This window comes from Mustela putorius, unplaced genomic scaffold (genome assembly GCF_011764305.1).
Source record: "Mustela putorius furo isolate JIRA1106 unplaced genomic scaffold, ASM1176430v1.1 tig00000785_pilon_pilon_pilon, whole genome shotgun sequence".
NCBI classification, from domain to species: Eukaryota; Metazoa; Chordata; class Mammalia; order Carnivora; family Mustelidae; genus Mustela; species Mustela putorius.
This window is the reverse complement of record NW_025421480.1, coordinates 1,025,875-1,038,877: the sequence shown is the minus strand read 5'-3', so window position 1 is coordinate 1,038,877 and position 13,003 is coordinate 1,025,875. Positions and strand designations below refer to the sequence as shown.

At 40.8% G+C, this 13,003-nt stretch overlaps 1 protein-coding gene across 2 annotated transcripts in view; it reads right to left on the bottom strand.

The window, feature by feature from the left end:
- Positions 1–13,003, bottom strand: part of MROH9 (maestro heat like repeat family member 9) — an 85,327-nt gene that overhangs the window by 61,771 nt on the left and 10,553 nt on the right. For both annotated transcript variants that reach the window (XM_004756683.3, XM_004756684.3), the window contains exons 3-4: positions 11,600–11,646; positions 165–244 (exon numbers count right to left, since the gene is read on the bottom strand). In XM_004756683.3, coding sequence (XP_004756740.1) covers positions 165–244; positions 11,600–11,646 — 127 coding nt within the window. The remainder of the gene's footprint in view (positions 1–164; positions 245–11,599; positions 11,647–13,003) is intronic.

Here is a 13,003-nt window from a genome sequence, read left to right as displayed (position 1 = left end):
ACTGAAGAAGTGGGGAAGATTGTGAGAAAGAAAGAAACAGTAGCTGCTGAGCTGGGATGGAGGTATTTGGAGCCGTTTTCTGTTTATCACAACTGTGATTTCTCTCTATTGCATTTTGAAGATGTTCAGTCAGTGAAATGGGGGAGTATCAGAGCTTACCGTACCTGGAGTTCATAGCAAGGATCATGGCTTGGTCACCGAACAGGCCTGAGTACGCGTCCCATAGGCAGGCAGCTACATTCTCCTGGAAGTATCAGGAAAAAGGAAAGAATCAGTGTTAGCAGGCCTGCGAGGCATCACACGGAGTTCTCCCCTTCCCAGAGACTGGGCTGGAACACGAGTCCAAGAGTTCGCAGCATTGAAAACAAACTCATTTAAATCCATGATAGCATCTTGGCCTGAATGGTGGCCTTTTACCACCAACCACTGTGTTTCTATAATAAACACTTCCGGACAAAATTTTGTCAGCCGTGTTCATTACCAGGAGCTCCTCTGCCCACCACCATCACTGTTAAGTGCAATCCACTCAGTGGGGAGTCTCTTGATAGAAAATGCCCACAGGACGATTTAGGTCAGGCCTTACCGAAGAACATCTCATGCGATAGAAGGAGAACCACGTCGAGATCAGTGCACAGCTCTTTAAACTTACCAGTGACAATCAGTGAGGTTCCATTAAGACATCTCGATTCTTGATTGAAGGCGCTGGAGAAAGCCTAGGAGAAGAGCTTCTCTTCCCCTGCGTGCATCCGTCTCGTTTACACAAGCCTCTGTTGCAATGGCCCTCTTTGCCTCAGACCCAGTAGTACTGTTTATGGAAAATCTCAGTCTATATTTTTGAAATAACTCAAAGTTCCTTTTTAGGTCCTGCCGTATAATAATGCTATTTCTAAGGGCACGTATGCCTTCTAACACATGTGTGATTGCCCACCACCGATTACCTATCACCCTAACGAAAGCCCCCTGTTCAGTGCCTCTCCCCAGTATGGAATGCCCTTGGGGATCTACGTCCTGTCTTCTGTGGGGTGCGAGAGCTATTCTCATGCTTAGGGCTACCTGCCTATTCAGTCCATATGGTGGACTGCATGTTTGTGCTCCCTCCAAAACTGTACGTTGAAGCCCTAATCCCCAGTGCGATGGTATTTGGAGATGGGCCTCTGGGAAATAATGAGGTTGAGGTGAGGTGACGAGAGCCGAACCCCAAGATGGAGCTCATGCCCTTATAAGACAGATGCAAGAGAGCTCGCCTGCTCTCTCTTTCTGCCACGTGAGGATGCAAGGAGAGGGACCACCATCTGAAAACCAGGAAGAGCAACCTGCCCAGACACGGAGTCTTGGCCTGATCTGTGCTCGGATCTGGCCTTCTTAGCTTCTAGAGGTGTGAGAAATCTCCACTGTTTAAGCCACCCAGTCCCCTGAACTGACTAGGACAGTAAGAGAAACTTCCTGTTTGGGATCTGAACTAAAAACTGGCATGTCCCCAGAAGACACAAGTATGCCGTCATGACCATCCCCGGGAAGAGCACACAGAACATTTCCTAACACCTCCCTCTCTGGGCTGGGCTCAGACAACTATGCGAGAGTTATTCTGCTTTCTTTAAAATATATTTTTAAAGAAGATTTATTTGTTTATTTGAGAAAGAGAGTGCATGAGCAGGGGGAGGGGCAGAGGGAGAGAGAGAGAGAGAATCTCAAGCAGACTCCCTCCTGAGCGTAGAGCCCCACACAGGGCTCAATCTCATGACCCCAAGATCACTACTTGGGCTGAACACTCAACTGACTAAGCCACCCAAGTGCCGCATTCTCTACAATATCTATATCCATATCCACCATTGATTCCTAACAACAGCAAACATGACCCTACTCAATCTTAAGAGAATAATTCTTTGCTATGTTGCTTATTATTATATTGCCTGTTATCATTATTTAGAGAACTCATAAAACCGTTTATATATGCCTCTAGAGAATGAATAAGTCTGTATTCAAGACCAGCCACTTAAAACAAAACCAAACCAGGGCTTCCATGATTGTGATGTACAGCCAGGATTGAGCAGCACTTTTTTTTTTTTTTAAGATTTTATTTATTTGTTTGCAGACGGAGATCACAAGTAGTCAGAGAGGCAGGCAGAGAGGGGGAGGGAGAGGGAAGCAGGCCCCCTGCTGAGCAGAGAGCCCGATGTGATGCTCCATCCCAGGACCCTGGGTTCATGACCTGAGCTGAAAGGCAGAGGCTTTAACCCACTGAGCCACCCAGGCACCCCAAGAAGCAATTTTCAAGTGAACTATTTCCTCTTAATCCTGGAGCTTGCTTCTCCATCACAAATTGCCAGCTAGTTGATCTATAACAACATGGACCTTGGCTTCCCATCCATTAGCTAGCGTCTCTTTTTCTCATGGAGCCAAATTTGTGACTACGACTCCATCACCAGGTTATCCTTCTTCTCGTATTACTTTGGCATCACATTTTTGTTGAATAAATGGTTGACAGCATGTCCCCTCCTGGTTGTGGACATGCTTTTGCCTGCACCATAGGTACCACCAATGTTAACGTAATGCCAGAAGCCAGTGTGCACATTGGCAAGTGATAAGGATTGTCTAACATCTATCAACTGGTTCTGTAGTGATGTCAATCTAGTACGTTAAAGGAATTGTCCGGGAATTTCACCTGCTTTCCCCAGTTAGTTTTTTCTTATTGTTTAGGCTCTAGAACATGCTCAACAGTGTTCCCAGAAATTTTCAGTACCTCCTCTGGGGAATTATGATTATCACTCTGGCTTTAATGTCTATTATATGGATAAATTCTCTTTCGTCTCATTTTCAATTACTCCTTAATCACCATGGCTCTCCATTGGAAACCCACAGTAAATGATGAAATGGTCACAATCCTGGAAACCTGTACTTTGGAATATATTTCATAACACTAGGTCCTAGGACCAGGCTGGTGCGCCTTAAGCTTCCATATTTATTATTTTGGCTTTCTTCTTTTAACTGACCATCTGCTTTTTATATATATCTTATATCATTGACATTTTTGTTCATTATCTATTGTCATTCTTGGCCAGAGAAATTGGAGTCATGCCAATTTGACTAGTTCCTTAAACCTCAGATGTTTCAAATCACATACCTTATGAGTTTCTGATGCCACCTAAGCCTGGGGGGAAATGGTATTACCATAATAATCATTATTCTGAGGGAATCTGAACTCCCCTGTAGTAATTCTCAAACAATCCCAGGAATGCTCAAAGGGAACCATAGACATGGTCCTCTCCACTATGGTGTGAATTCGCACTTTTTCCTTCATCTCTAGCTCACTAGAATCCTCTCTTCTTTGACAATAGCAAAATACCAGAATTCAGGGAGATATAGAATCTGAATTGAGGTCACAAATATCTAATGCCTTTATGTCTTTGGCTTCCTATCTCTGGTGGTGCCTTACCAAAGGTGTTTCGCTGGGGTTCTCAGATCCCTCCAACCGTGGCAAGGCCAGATACTGAGAGATCTGAAGGCTACACCCAGGATTATTAGTTCCTCCCTGACTCCCAAAGCCAGGTAAATTATTTTCCCCTACTGCAGAAGCCACCAGAACCGGCATAACTACACTGTACGCTCTCAGTATTGTGGTTCTTTTAGTTTTCACTTGTTTATGACTTACACTCCTAGGAAGATTGGTAAGAGAAATCCTTGAAAGAGAGTTTACTGGGCTCAATATAGAACTGACTCAATCTTTCTACATGGGTCATTTTCTTTAAACTAGTTTTGTGCCTCAGCTCTCTTAGGAAGCTTTCTCCCAGGAAAGAAAAAGGCGCCTACAAAACCAATTCTCCAGACATTTTAGGATCTTTTGATAAACATGGTCTAGGCTCACGATGGGACCCCAAATACACACTTCCCTCATCAGAAAGTCTTTGCCATTCTTATAAATCTTCCTTCCCAGCCAAGAATCTTGTTATGGAAAGATGGGGGACTAAATACCTCTTTAATATCTGTCCAAGGCTGAATTCCCAGGACACAGGCATTTTCAATTAACCATCAGATTTTTTTTTTCTTTTTAGTGTTTATTACATTAAACAATGGGGCTAGGAAGAAAACAGATAGTTTTGGCTTTACTCTTATGGGAAAGCAAACTTAAAGCAAATAACAGAAATTGTGGTGTTTTAAAAGAGGAATTATAGGAATTACTAAGGGAAGCTACCTAGTAAAGGATATCCAGGAAATTTTGCCTTTAAAAGTTTTACTTTCAACCTAGAGATTATGGTGGTGGAGGGAATGGAGAAAGAGTGTTTTGAACAGCAGAACACTATGTGCTAAGGACTTGAGTGGAAAAAGGGTTTGCTGCATTAGAGAAGTGGTTCTCAACCCTGGCTGAGAAAACCCAGATGCCTAGAACTCAGTCCATGCAAGTGAATCAAAATCTCTGAAGGTATGGTGCTAGCAATAGTTTTTTTTTTTTTTTTTTTAAGCTCCACATGTAATTCTAATATAAGCCAGAGCTGAGAACAATTGCATTAGAGAACATGTAAGAAAGCCATGTGGCCAGAGCAAAGAGAGTAAGAAGAGTCATAAGTAATGGGGCCAGAGAGGCCAAATCAGGACAAGTCCTTTTGTGAAATCTAAAGATGTACTACTCGTCTCTAAGAACAATGGGGAATTATTTAATCAAAGGGAGGTCAAGATCACAGTGCTGCTTTGTAGACTACTTTGGACAAGGCAAAACTTTAGATGTGAAGCATGAAAGCCATTGGAGACTTGGATGGGAAGAGTTCGGGACAGGGTTGCTGCAGATGCCCCGACTCGTGGGTTCGCTTTGCTGATGCATGAGGTTTGGGTGTCACAGGGATCTGGGTTCCTCAGCTATCTTCAGACGCAAATGAATCTATACACAAATGAACAAAGAAAAAGGCGCTACTAGCCAAATGTTACTTTTCCTTCCTATAAGACCAGAGTCATGGGACTCTCAAAAAAGCAAGATTGTATTATTGTGGCAAAGCCACTTGATTTCCATCCAAAACCATGTATACTTGGTACAGTGCCTGCCTTGTGATGGATTCTGGTTTAAAATATTAATACTCATTGAAGAGACCTGGACATGGCATGCCTAGAGACTTTGCACCTTTCTTTTTATCATTTTTCTCAGGTGGACTTTTGCCTCCTGTGCTTTCTTTGATTCTTCTACCCTAAATGGAGCAGTGAGCATTTCTGATGAATGGCCTTGTTGATAGCACTAGGGTAAGCCTCCTGAGGTAACTCAAAAGTTACAGCATGACTGTAAAAGCAGAGGACCTCTATAGACAGAGAGACCCAAATTTCCATGACCTTCAAAATGAGGAGGATTTCCACTTTCTTTGCCTGGGGCCAGCAAAAAGAGGAACTTCATTTTTAAGCTCAAGTATACACAGATACCATAACCAGTTAGTGTTTCTGATATCAATCCCCAGTAGTATCTACGTGGTTGTTTCAGGCCCAAGTCTCAATGGGGTTTCATTCACGCATTCTAAATCTTGCTGGTAGTGGCCTGTTATGGAGCCCTATGTTCACACATATCTGTTTCAATATCTGATCCAATTCTGCTGATAAAATTTACTGCTTTCGGGCACCTGGGTGGCTCAGTGGTTTAAGCCTCTGCCTTCAGCTCAGGTCATGATCTCAGGGTCCTGGGATCGAGCCCCACATCAGGCTCTCTGCTCAGCGGGGAGCCTGCTTCCTCCTCTCTCTCTCTGCCTGCCTCTCTGCCTACTTGTGATCTCTGTCTGTCAAATAAATAAATAAAATCTTTAAAAAAAAATTTACTGCTTTCATTCCTTCTCATCTCTTTAAACCATCAGAACTTTAATAGATAGTGTTCTTAGCATGTAATATAAAAAAAGAAACCGAGTTACATCATGAAAACCATCGTGTTCACATCAACTCCAACTGTTCAAGAGGGTGAGGATCTCTAATTATTCTCATTTTCTGAAGGCTCCTTGTGACTCCTTTCTATAACACATTCCTAATTTATACTTCGGTTAGACTCCTGGGTTGGGTCGTTAAGGATTATCATCATAATATAAATATTATTCACAAGTTTCCTATGAAATTCATTGAAGCAGAAAATTTTAACTCCAAATAATTTATAAAATTTAGCCAGCTAGTAATTGCAGACACTTTCTTTATGTCCACATGTTAGAAAGGGTATGGATCTGGCACTTGTTTTGGAACAATTTTAAGTCAGCTTTCCCCAATCTATCAATGACTTTAATTTGCCACCTCTTATGCCTTTTTTTTAATCCACTTTGATTATGCTAATTTTATCTGTGAACACTAATACTTCCAGGTAGATCATCTTACCAAACTGCTTCTGTATTCAGTATGTAAAGTTTCCTCTTTAAATTAATAAATCTTCAGTGGACAGAAAAAGTGTTATTATCCTCATCAGTCAACATTATCTGGTCAAGTTGGTAGTGGTAATACTGACTTAGCAAACCTAACCCATGGAGAGCCACAAATATTCCAACAAGTAGTCCAGTGACACCTGAAAAGTTAGTGTGTGTTGGTTCAGTGATTATATTCATATTTACATTAATTAATATTAACAGTTTTTAAGCTTCCAGATTTCTTTTTACTGTTACTAGGGACAGGCATTTAAAAATAGCAGTTGGAATGAAGCACAAACCTACGTTTCAATTATATGAACACCCAAGGCATTAATCTCTTCTCAAACAGTCCTAGAGCATTATTGAAATTGTCTCATCCCATATATGGAATGGAATATTATGCCTCCATCAGAAAGGATGAATACCTGACTTCTGCATCAATATGAATGGGACCGGAAGAGATGATGCTGAGTGAAATAAGTCAAGCAGAGAGAGTCAATCATCATATGGTTTCAACTTCCTTGTGGAGCATAAGGAATAACATGGAGAACATTGGGAGAAGGAGAGGAGAAGTGAGTTGGGGGAAGTTGGAGGGGGAGATGAACCAAGAGAGACTGTGGACTCTGAGAAACAAACTGAGGGTTTTGGAGGCGGGGGATTGGGTGAGCCTGGTGATGGGTATTAAGGAGGGCACGGATTGCATGGAGCACTGGGTGTGGTGCATAAACAATGAATCCTGGAACACTGAAAAAATAAATTTTAAAAAGGAACAGCACAAATATGCAAAGAAAAAAAAAGAAATTGTCTCATCAGTTAACATTTTTTTGTAAAGATTTTATTTATTTATTTGACAGAGATCACAAGTAGGCAGAGAGAGAGGAGGAAGCAGGCTCACCGCTGAGCAGAGAGCCAGATGTGGGGCTTAATCCCAGGATCCTGGGATCATGTCCCGAGTGGAAGGCAGAGTCTTTAACCCACTGAGCCACCCAGGCGCCCCATCAGTTAACATTTTAATGTGTCAGTTCACTAATACACACACCTCAACCCTTTCATATGGAGAAAAACTTTGTTCTGTCCTGAGTTGATTCTTCAGTATGTTTTCATGTGTAACAGATAGTGGGGAGTCCAAAAATCCTAAAGCCATGAGATCTTGGGATGTCTTAAAATGTTACAAACCAGTGCCTCACTAATAGAAGTCTGAGAGGGAAAGGATGCAGAGAACAGAAGAAAGACATTGTTCAATCAATAATTCAAGATAATTCTTTGGAGATAAGTGGCTGGAGTTTTTAGATTGAAACTTGACTCTGTGTTTGTATATTTGAATAAAAAATACAACCAGACAGGTATTTATCATATAGCCACCACACAAGGAAATTTCTTTAGGTTCCCAGGGATAGAAATTGTGCAGGTGACATTGTTTTGCAACAATGCGATGGGATTATGTGTTAAATATAAGAGTGGGACAATGGATAGTCATATTTAAAAACACAAATTTGTGTATTTACCTCATGCCTACACAAAAATAAATCAAAATGGATGATGGATCTAAATGTAAGAGACAAAACTATAAAACTTTAGAAGAAGAGATAGGATAACATTTTTGTCATATTTAGTTTCGACAGTTTTCTTTGATATGTCTGCAGAGCACAGTGAGAAAATTTGCAAATTATAGATTGACACGCAATAACAATAAGGCCTATAATATATTCCTAAAAAAATGATCAATAAATGTACAAGTTCTACATGAAGAAAAAGACTTCACTGAAGATTCAAGTAAGTGGAAAGAAAAATACATGTGTCAGATGCCAAGACAATAATTTAAAGAAGTGACTTCTCTATAAATTAATATACAAATTTAGTGTAATTTTAATTAAGATGCCAAAAAACATCTGGGAGAAATTTGAGTATATTCCAAAGTTCATCTGGAAGTATAAATGAGTAAAAATTGCTGGTATATTTTTGAGAAAGAGAAATAATGGGATAGATTTGTCTAATTAGATTCAGAGAGATTTCATTTTATATATTTGAGCTTTTTATAGTCATTCTGAAGTGTGATGGCTCCTTTACTGCTGATGTGCTGTGATGACGTTGCATATCCCTGTGGAAGCCATGGATTCTGCTGCGATGGTTGCTGCTATTTGTCAAAGGCTGTTGCCGCTGATGGTGTCTCATGGCCGCTGATGGCCATTATCCAGAGAACAGGGGTCATGCAAAAGTTGGTCTGGCTTTATAACAAGGGCCACAGGCAACCTCATTCATTCTCACCATTTCCAGCCGCTTGTTGGCTTTTCTCTCTCGCAGCAGCCCCATCACCCGAGGACTCAGCAGCTGCCTCAGCGAGAACCTCTCCTTCCCTCGTCCCCCAGCCCTTGTTCTTGAATTGCCACCTGGATCATCTTCACTTGAGATGTTCTCTTTTCTTGCAGGCTCTTTCGTTCTGTTGGTTCTGCCTCAATGGGAGGGGTCCTGACATCCTTGAATCCTAGCAGGAACTCAGGGTAGGCTCCCACCTGACATCTGCATCAAACAAGTTTATGTTTTGTATCCCAAGAGCCATCTGACCATCTTTCTCTCTTTTTTTCTACATTCGACTATTTTCAACCCAAGTCTATGTCATTCTCTTGAATATAATTTGATTTCTGGACTTGATATTTCCCAGAGCTAAAAGAAATATAAACCCAGCTTCTGAAAAACAAGTTAAAACCTGAAATTTGCAGTGTGGTTTTAACCTTATTAGGACCATGTTCTTAAATCTGCAGGCTCAGCAGCTGCCTAATTTCTATTGTGGTTCCAGGGACAAATCTGTGGGTCTATTATACTACTTGAAATATCACAAGTTAACTCTTGAGGCTTACTAACTTTTCTGTACACTTCGTATTTTCAATAAAACTCTTCATCCTGTTAGCAATGATTGTATTGAACTACTCTATTTCTCTGATAGTGTGTCTATCCTAGCGGATCAACATTTCACATGGTCATCCCTCACTGAGGGGAAACCTCCACTTTGTAATCCTCAGTAGCAAAAGAAAAAAAAAACTTCAAATTTACATAGGAAGACATCTTGCTCTACACTAATTTATTAATTAGGGTCTCTTCTCCCCACCAGGAAATAAAGGGGATTGTAGGTGGCTTAGAGATAAAGAAAAAAAAATCCAATGATATAAAAATGAATAAAAGCTAAGAGAAGATAAAGGAAAAATAAGTATAAAATTGAGGCTGAGAGAGAGAGAGATAGTTAAGAGCCCCTTTATAAGGGCAAGAGATAGATTATACGCTTAAGGACAAATACATTGTTAGACCAAATGATGAAACTTAGATTACCTATACAAGTGTCTCTTTGAATAAATTTTAAAGCATGACCTCCCATTTATTGAAGGATTTTTATTTATTTTTTATTTTTTAAAAGATTTTATTTATTTATTTGACAGAGAGAAATCACAAGTAGATGGAGAGGCAGGCAGAGAGAGAGAGAGAGGAGGAAGCAGACTCCCTGCTGAGCAGAGAGCCCGATGCGGGACTCAATCCCAGGACCCTGAGATCATGACCTGAGCCGAAGGCAGTGGCTTAACCCACTGAGCCACCCAGGCACCCTATTTAAGGATTTTTAAAAGTAATATATGCACATGTACAGTATAGATGGGTAAACAGGAGGCAAAATCTCCAAGTTTTGCCCCAGCTCCCTTACCCTAGTTCCCAGCCCCAGAATTCTTACTGGTGTCCTGGACATCATTCCAGTGATGGAATATGCAGATAATTTACCTCTGGGTATTTCCCCCAAAACATATATTTCTGGTGCAATCATGTGAAAAACATCAGATAAATGCAAATTGGAGGATATTTTATAAAATAGCTAACCAGTGCTCTTCAAAACTGTCAAGGTCATCATGAGGGAAAGACAGCAAAACAGTTATAGATTAGGGCACGCTAGGACACCTCATGGCCGAATGCAATGTGGGATCCTGCCTTGGATTCTGGAACAGGAGAAATGGGCGAAATCCAAATAAAATCTATAGTTTAGTGACTACAATTGTACTACTACTAATTTCTGAGTTTTGACAAATGTGCCATGGTTCTGTTTTTCCTGTAAGTGCTATCACTGTGCTCTATCCTTCTCTTCTCTGCCAACCCTCTACCCTTGATTCCCTCCTAGAAAGTGGTCTCCCTTACCAGCATCTAAATCCAATTCAATGAATTTTCCATCTCCTTTGGTTATTTGAAAAGCATTACAATATTATTAATACTGAATCCTGTTTATTTAAAATCTTCAACTTGATAATTTATTCAAAGGTCCTCCTTGATCCCCAAGGCAGGAAAGATTCTTGGTTGTAGGGGAGACACAGTATAGCTTGGTACTTAGACTGTCCGCCTGGGAACCCAACTCCACAAGTTCATATCCTCGCTTTGCCACTTGGTAGCTATATGACCATGGGCAGGTCACTTCCTGCCCTCAGTTTCTTGAATTGCCAAGTGATGATAACAGTAGTATTTGCCAAAGAAAGGCTGTTGCAAGGATTAAATGAGTTATTTACTTAAAACGCTCAGAGCATGCCAAAAATGTTATAAACACTTTGTAAGTGTTAGTCTCACTATATTTGGAGTGGGGAAGGGGTTCCCTCTCTCTGAGCTGCCTTCATCTTCTGACCCAGATTGGTAAGAAGGGTTTCCACAGTGATGATGGAAGGAAGGATATGAGGCTGTTAAACCAGATTGGTTAGGAGATGCGGGGGGGGGGGGGGGGGCACTGGGATGGTGAGTCAAACGTTCACCATTTCGATCAATGTTGAAGGTCATTTCCAGGGGTACATGAGGGTGAGCAGGAACATGATTCTATAAGGAAGAAAAAACTAAAAACAGTTTTCAACTAAGCTGCCTCTTTTCTTTGCCTCAAGCACAGGTATTTTACATTCTTTTTTTTTTTTTAAAGATTTTATTTATTTATTTGACAGAGAGAGATCACAAGTAGGCAGAGAGGCAGGCAGAGAGAGAGAGAGGAGGAAGCAGGCTCCCTGCTGAGCAGAGAGCCCGATGCGGGACTCGATCCCGGGACGAGAGATCATGACCTGAGCCGAAGGCAGCGGCTTAACCCACTGAGCCACCCAGGTGCCCCGGTATTTTACATTCTAATTATGATATCCCTATAATAGACACCGCGAACAAGTTTTTTTTGTTTTGTTTTGTTTTGTTTTTGTGTTTTTTTTTTTTTTAACCCAAGAGATTTCAGTTACAATCACATCTTACAGAATATCACTTACCATGTGATGCCATTTCACGCTGGACTGCAGAATCTGGAGACTGGTTACTAGTCAGAGAGAAGAAGGAGACGAGTTAAAAGGAAATCAACTTGATCTCTTGTCACCTTAGTGGGGCAGATCCCCAAATTTGAAGTTAGTATGACCTTGATGGCCAAGGCCAAGAAGGACAACATATGCACACACACACTCACACACACGCACAATAAAGCTTCAGATAAATTCATGATGCATGTTACGGAACAACCCTGAGCAAAAAGATTAGGAGACAGAACACAGAACCATGTTAAGAGAATAACAAAATTTAACGAAGGGGTGGTTCAGTAAAAGAGAATCTATAACACAATTATTAACATTCATGGCTTTAAAAAGAAGAAGATTTGCATGGTAACTTTTGTGGAGGTAAAAAAAATCTGATAAAATTTTATGTCTACTCTTTTTTTTCTTGAGAGAGAGAGGGAGAGAGAAAATCTTAAGTGGGCTCCTGCCTTGTGTGGAACCCAAAGTAGGACTTGATCTCAAAACACTGAAATCATGACCTGAAGCTGAAATCAAGAGTTGGACACATCCAAATGAGCCATCCAGGCATCCCAAGTCTATTCTTGATAACAATTCTTAGTAGAGTAAATATGCAATTAATTTCTTTTTTTTTTTTTTTTTAAGATTTTTATTTATTTATTTGACAGACGGAGATCCCAAGCAGGCAGAAAAGCAGGCAGAGAGAGGAAGAAGGCTCCCTGCCGAGCAGAGAGCCTGATGTGGGGCTCAATCCCAGGACCCTGAGATCATGACCTGAGTAGAAGGCAGAGGCTTTAACCCACTGAGCCACCCAGGTGCCTTGTGATTAATTTCTTAATGTGATATATAACCACAAAAGCTATGACCAATGTAATAAGGAAATAAGTAGAAGCATTCTCACTGAAGTCAAGAATGAAACAAAGATTTCTGCCACTATCTGGCATTTCTGGATATAGCATCCAGTATTTTTAGAAAATAGAAATAATATACTAAACTTGTAAGGGAAAAAATTGTATTATTTTTGAATTATTTACTTCATGGGAAAGAATGTGAGTGCGTTTTAAATTTCTCTGTTATCAGAATGATTATATATATACTTTAAATATTTTATTTATTTATTTGACAGACAGAGATCACAAGAGGCAGAGAGGCAGGCAGAGAAAGAGAGGAGGAAGCAGGCTCCCCTCCGAGCAGAGAGCCTGATGTGGGGCTCTATCCCAGGACCCTGGGATCATGACCTGAGCTGAAGGCTGAGGCTTTAACCCACTGAGCCACCCAGGTGCCCCCAGAATGATTATATTGAAGTTATTAGTTACTATGGTGTCTGGTAAAATCCTTTTATACAAATTTTAGGACATGGGATGCTTTTGTTTGTTTGTTTGAGGAGAT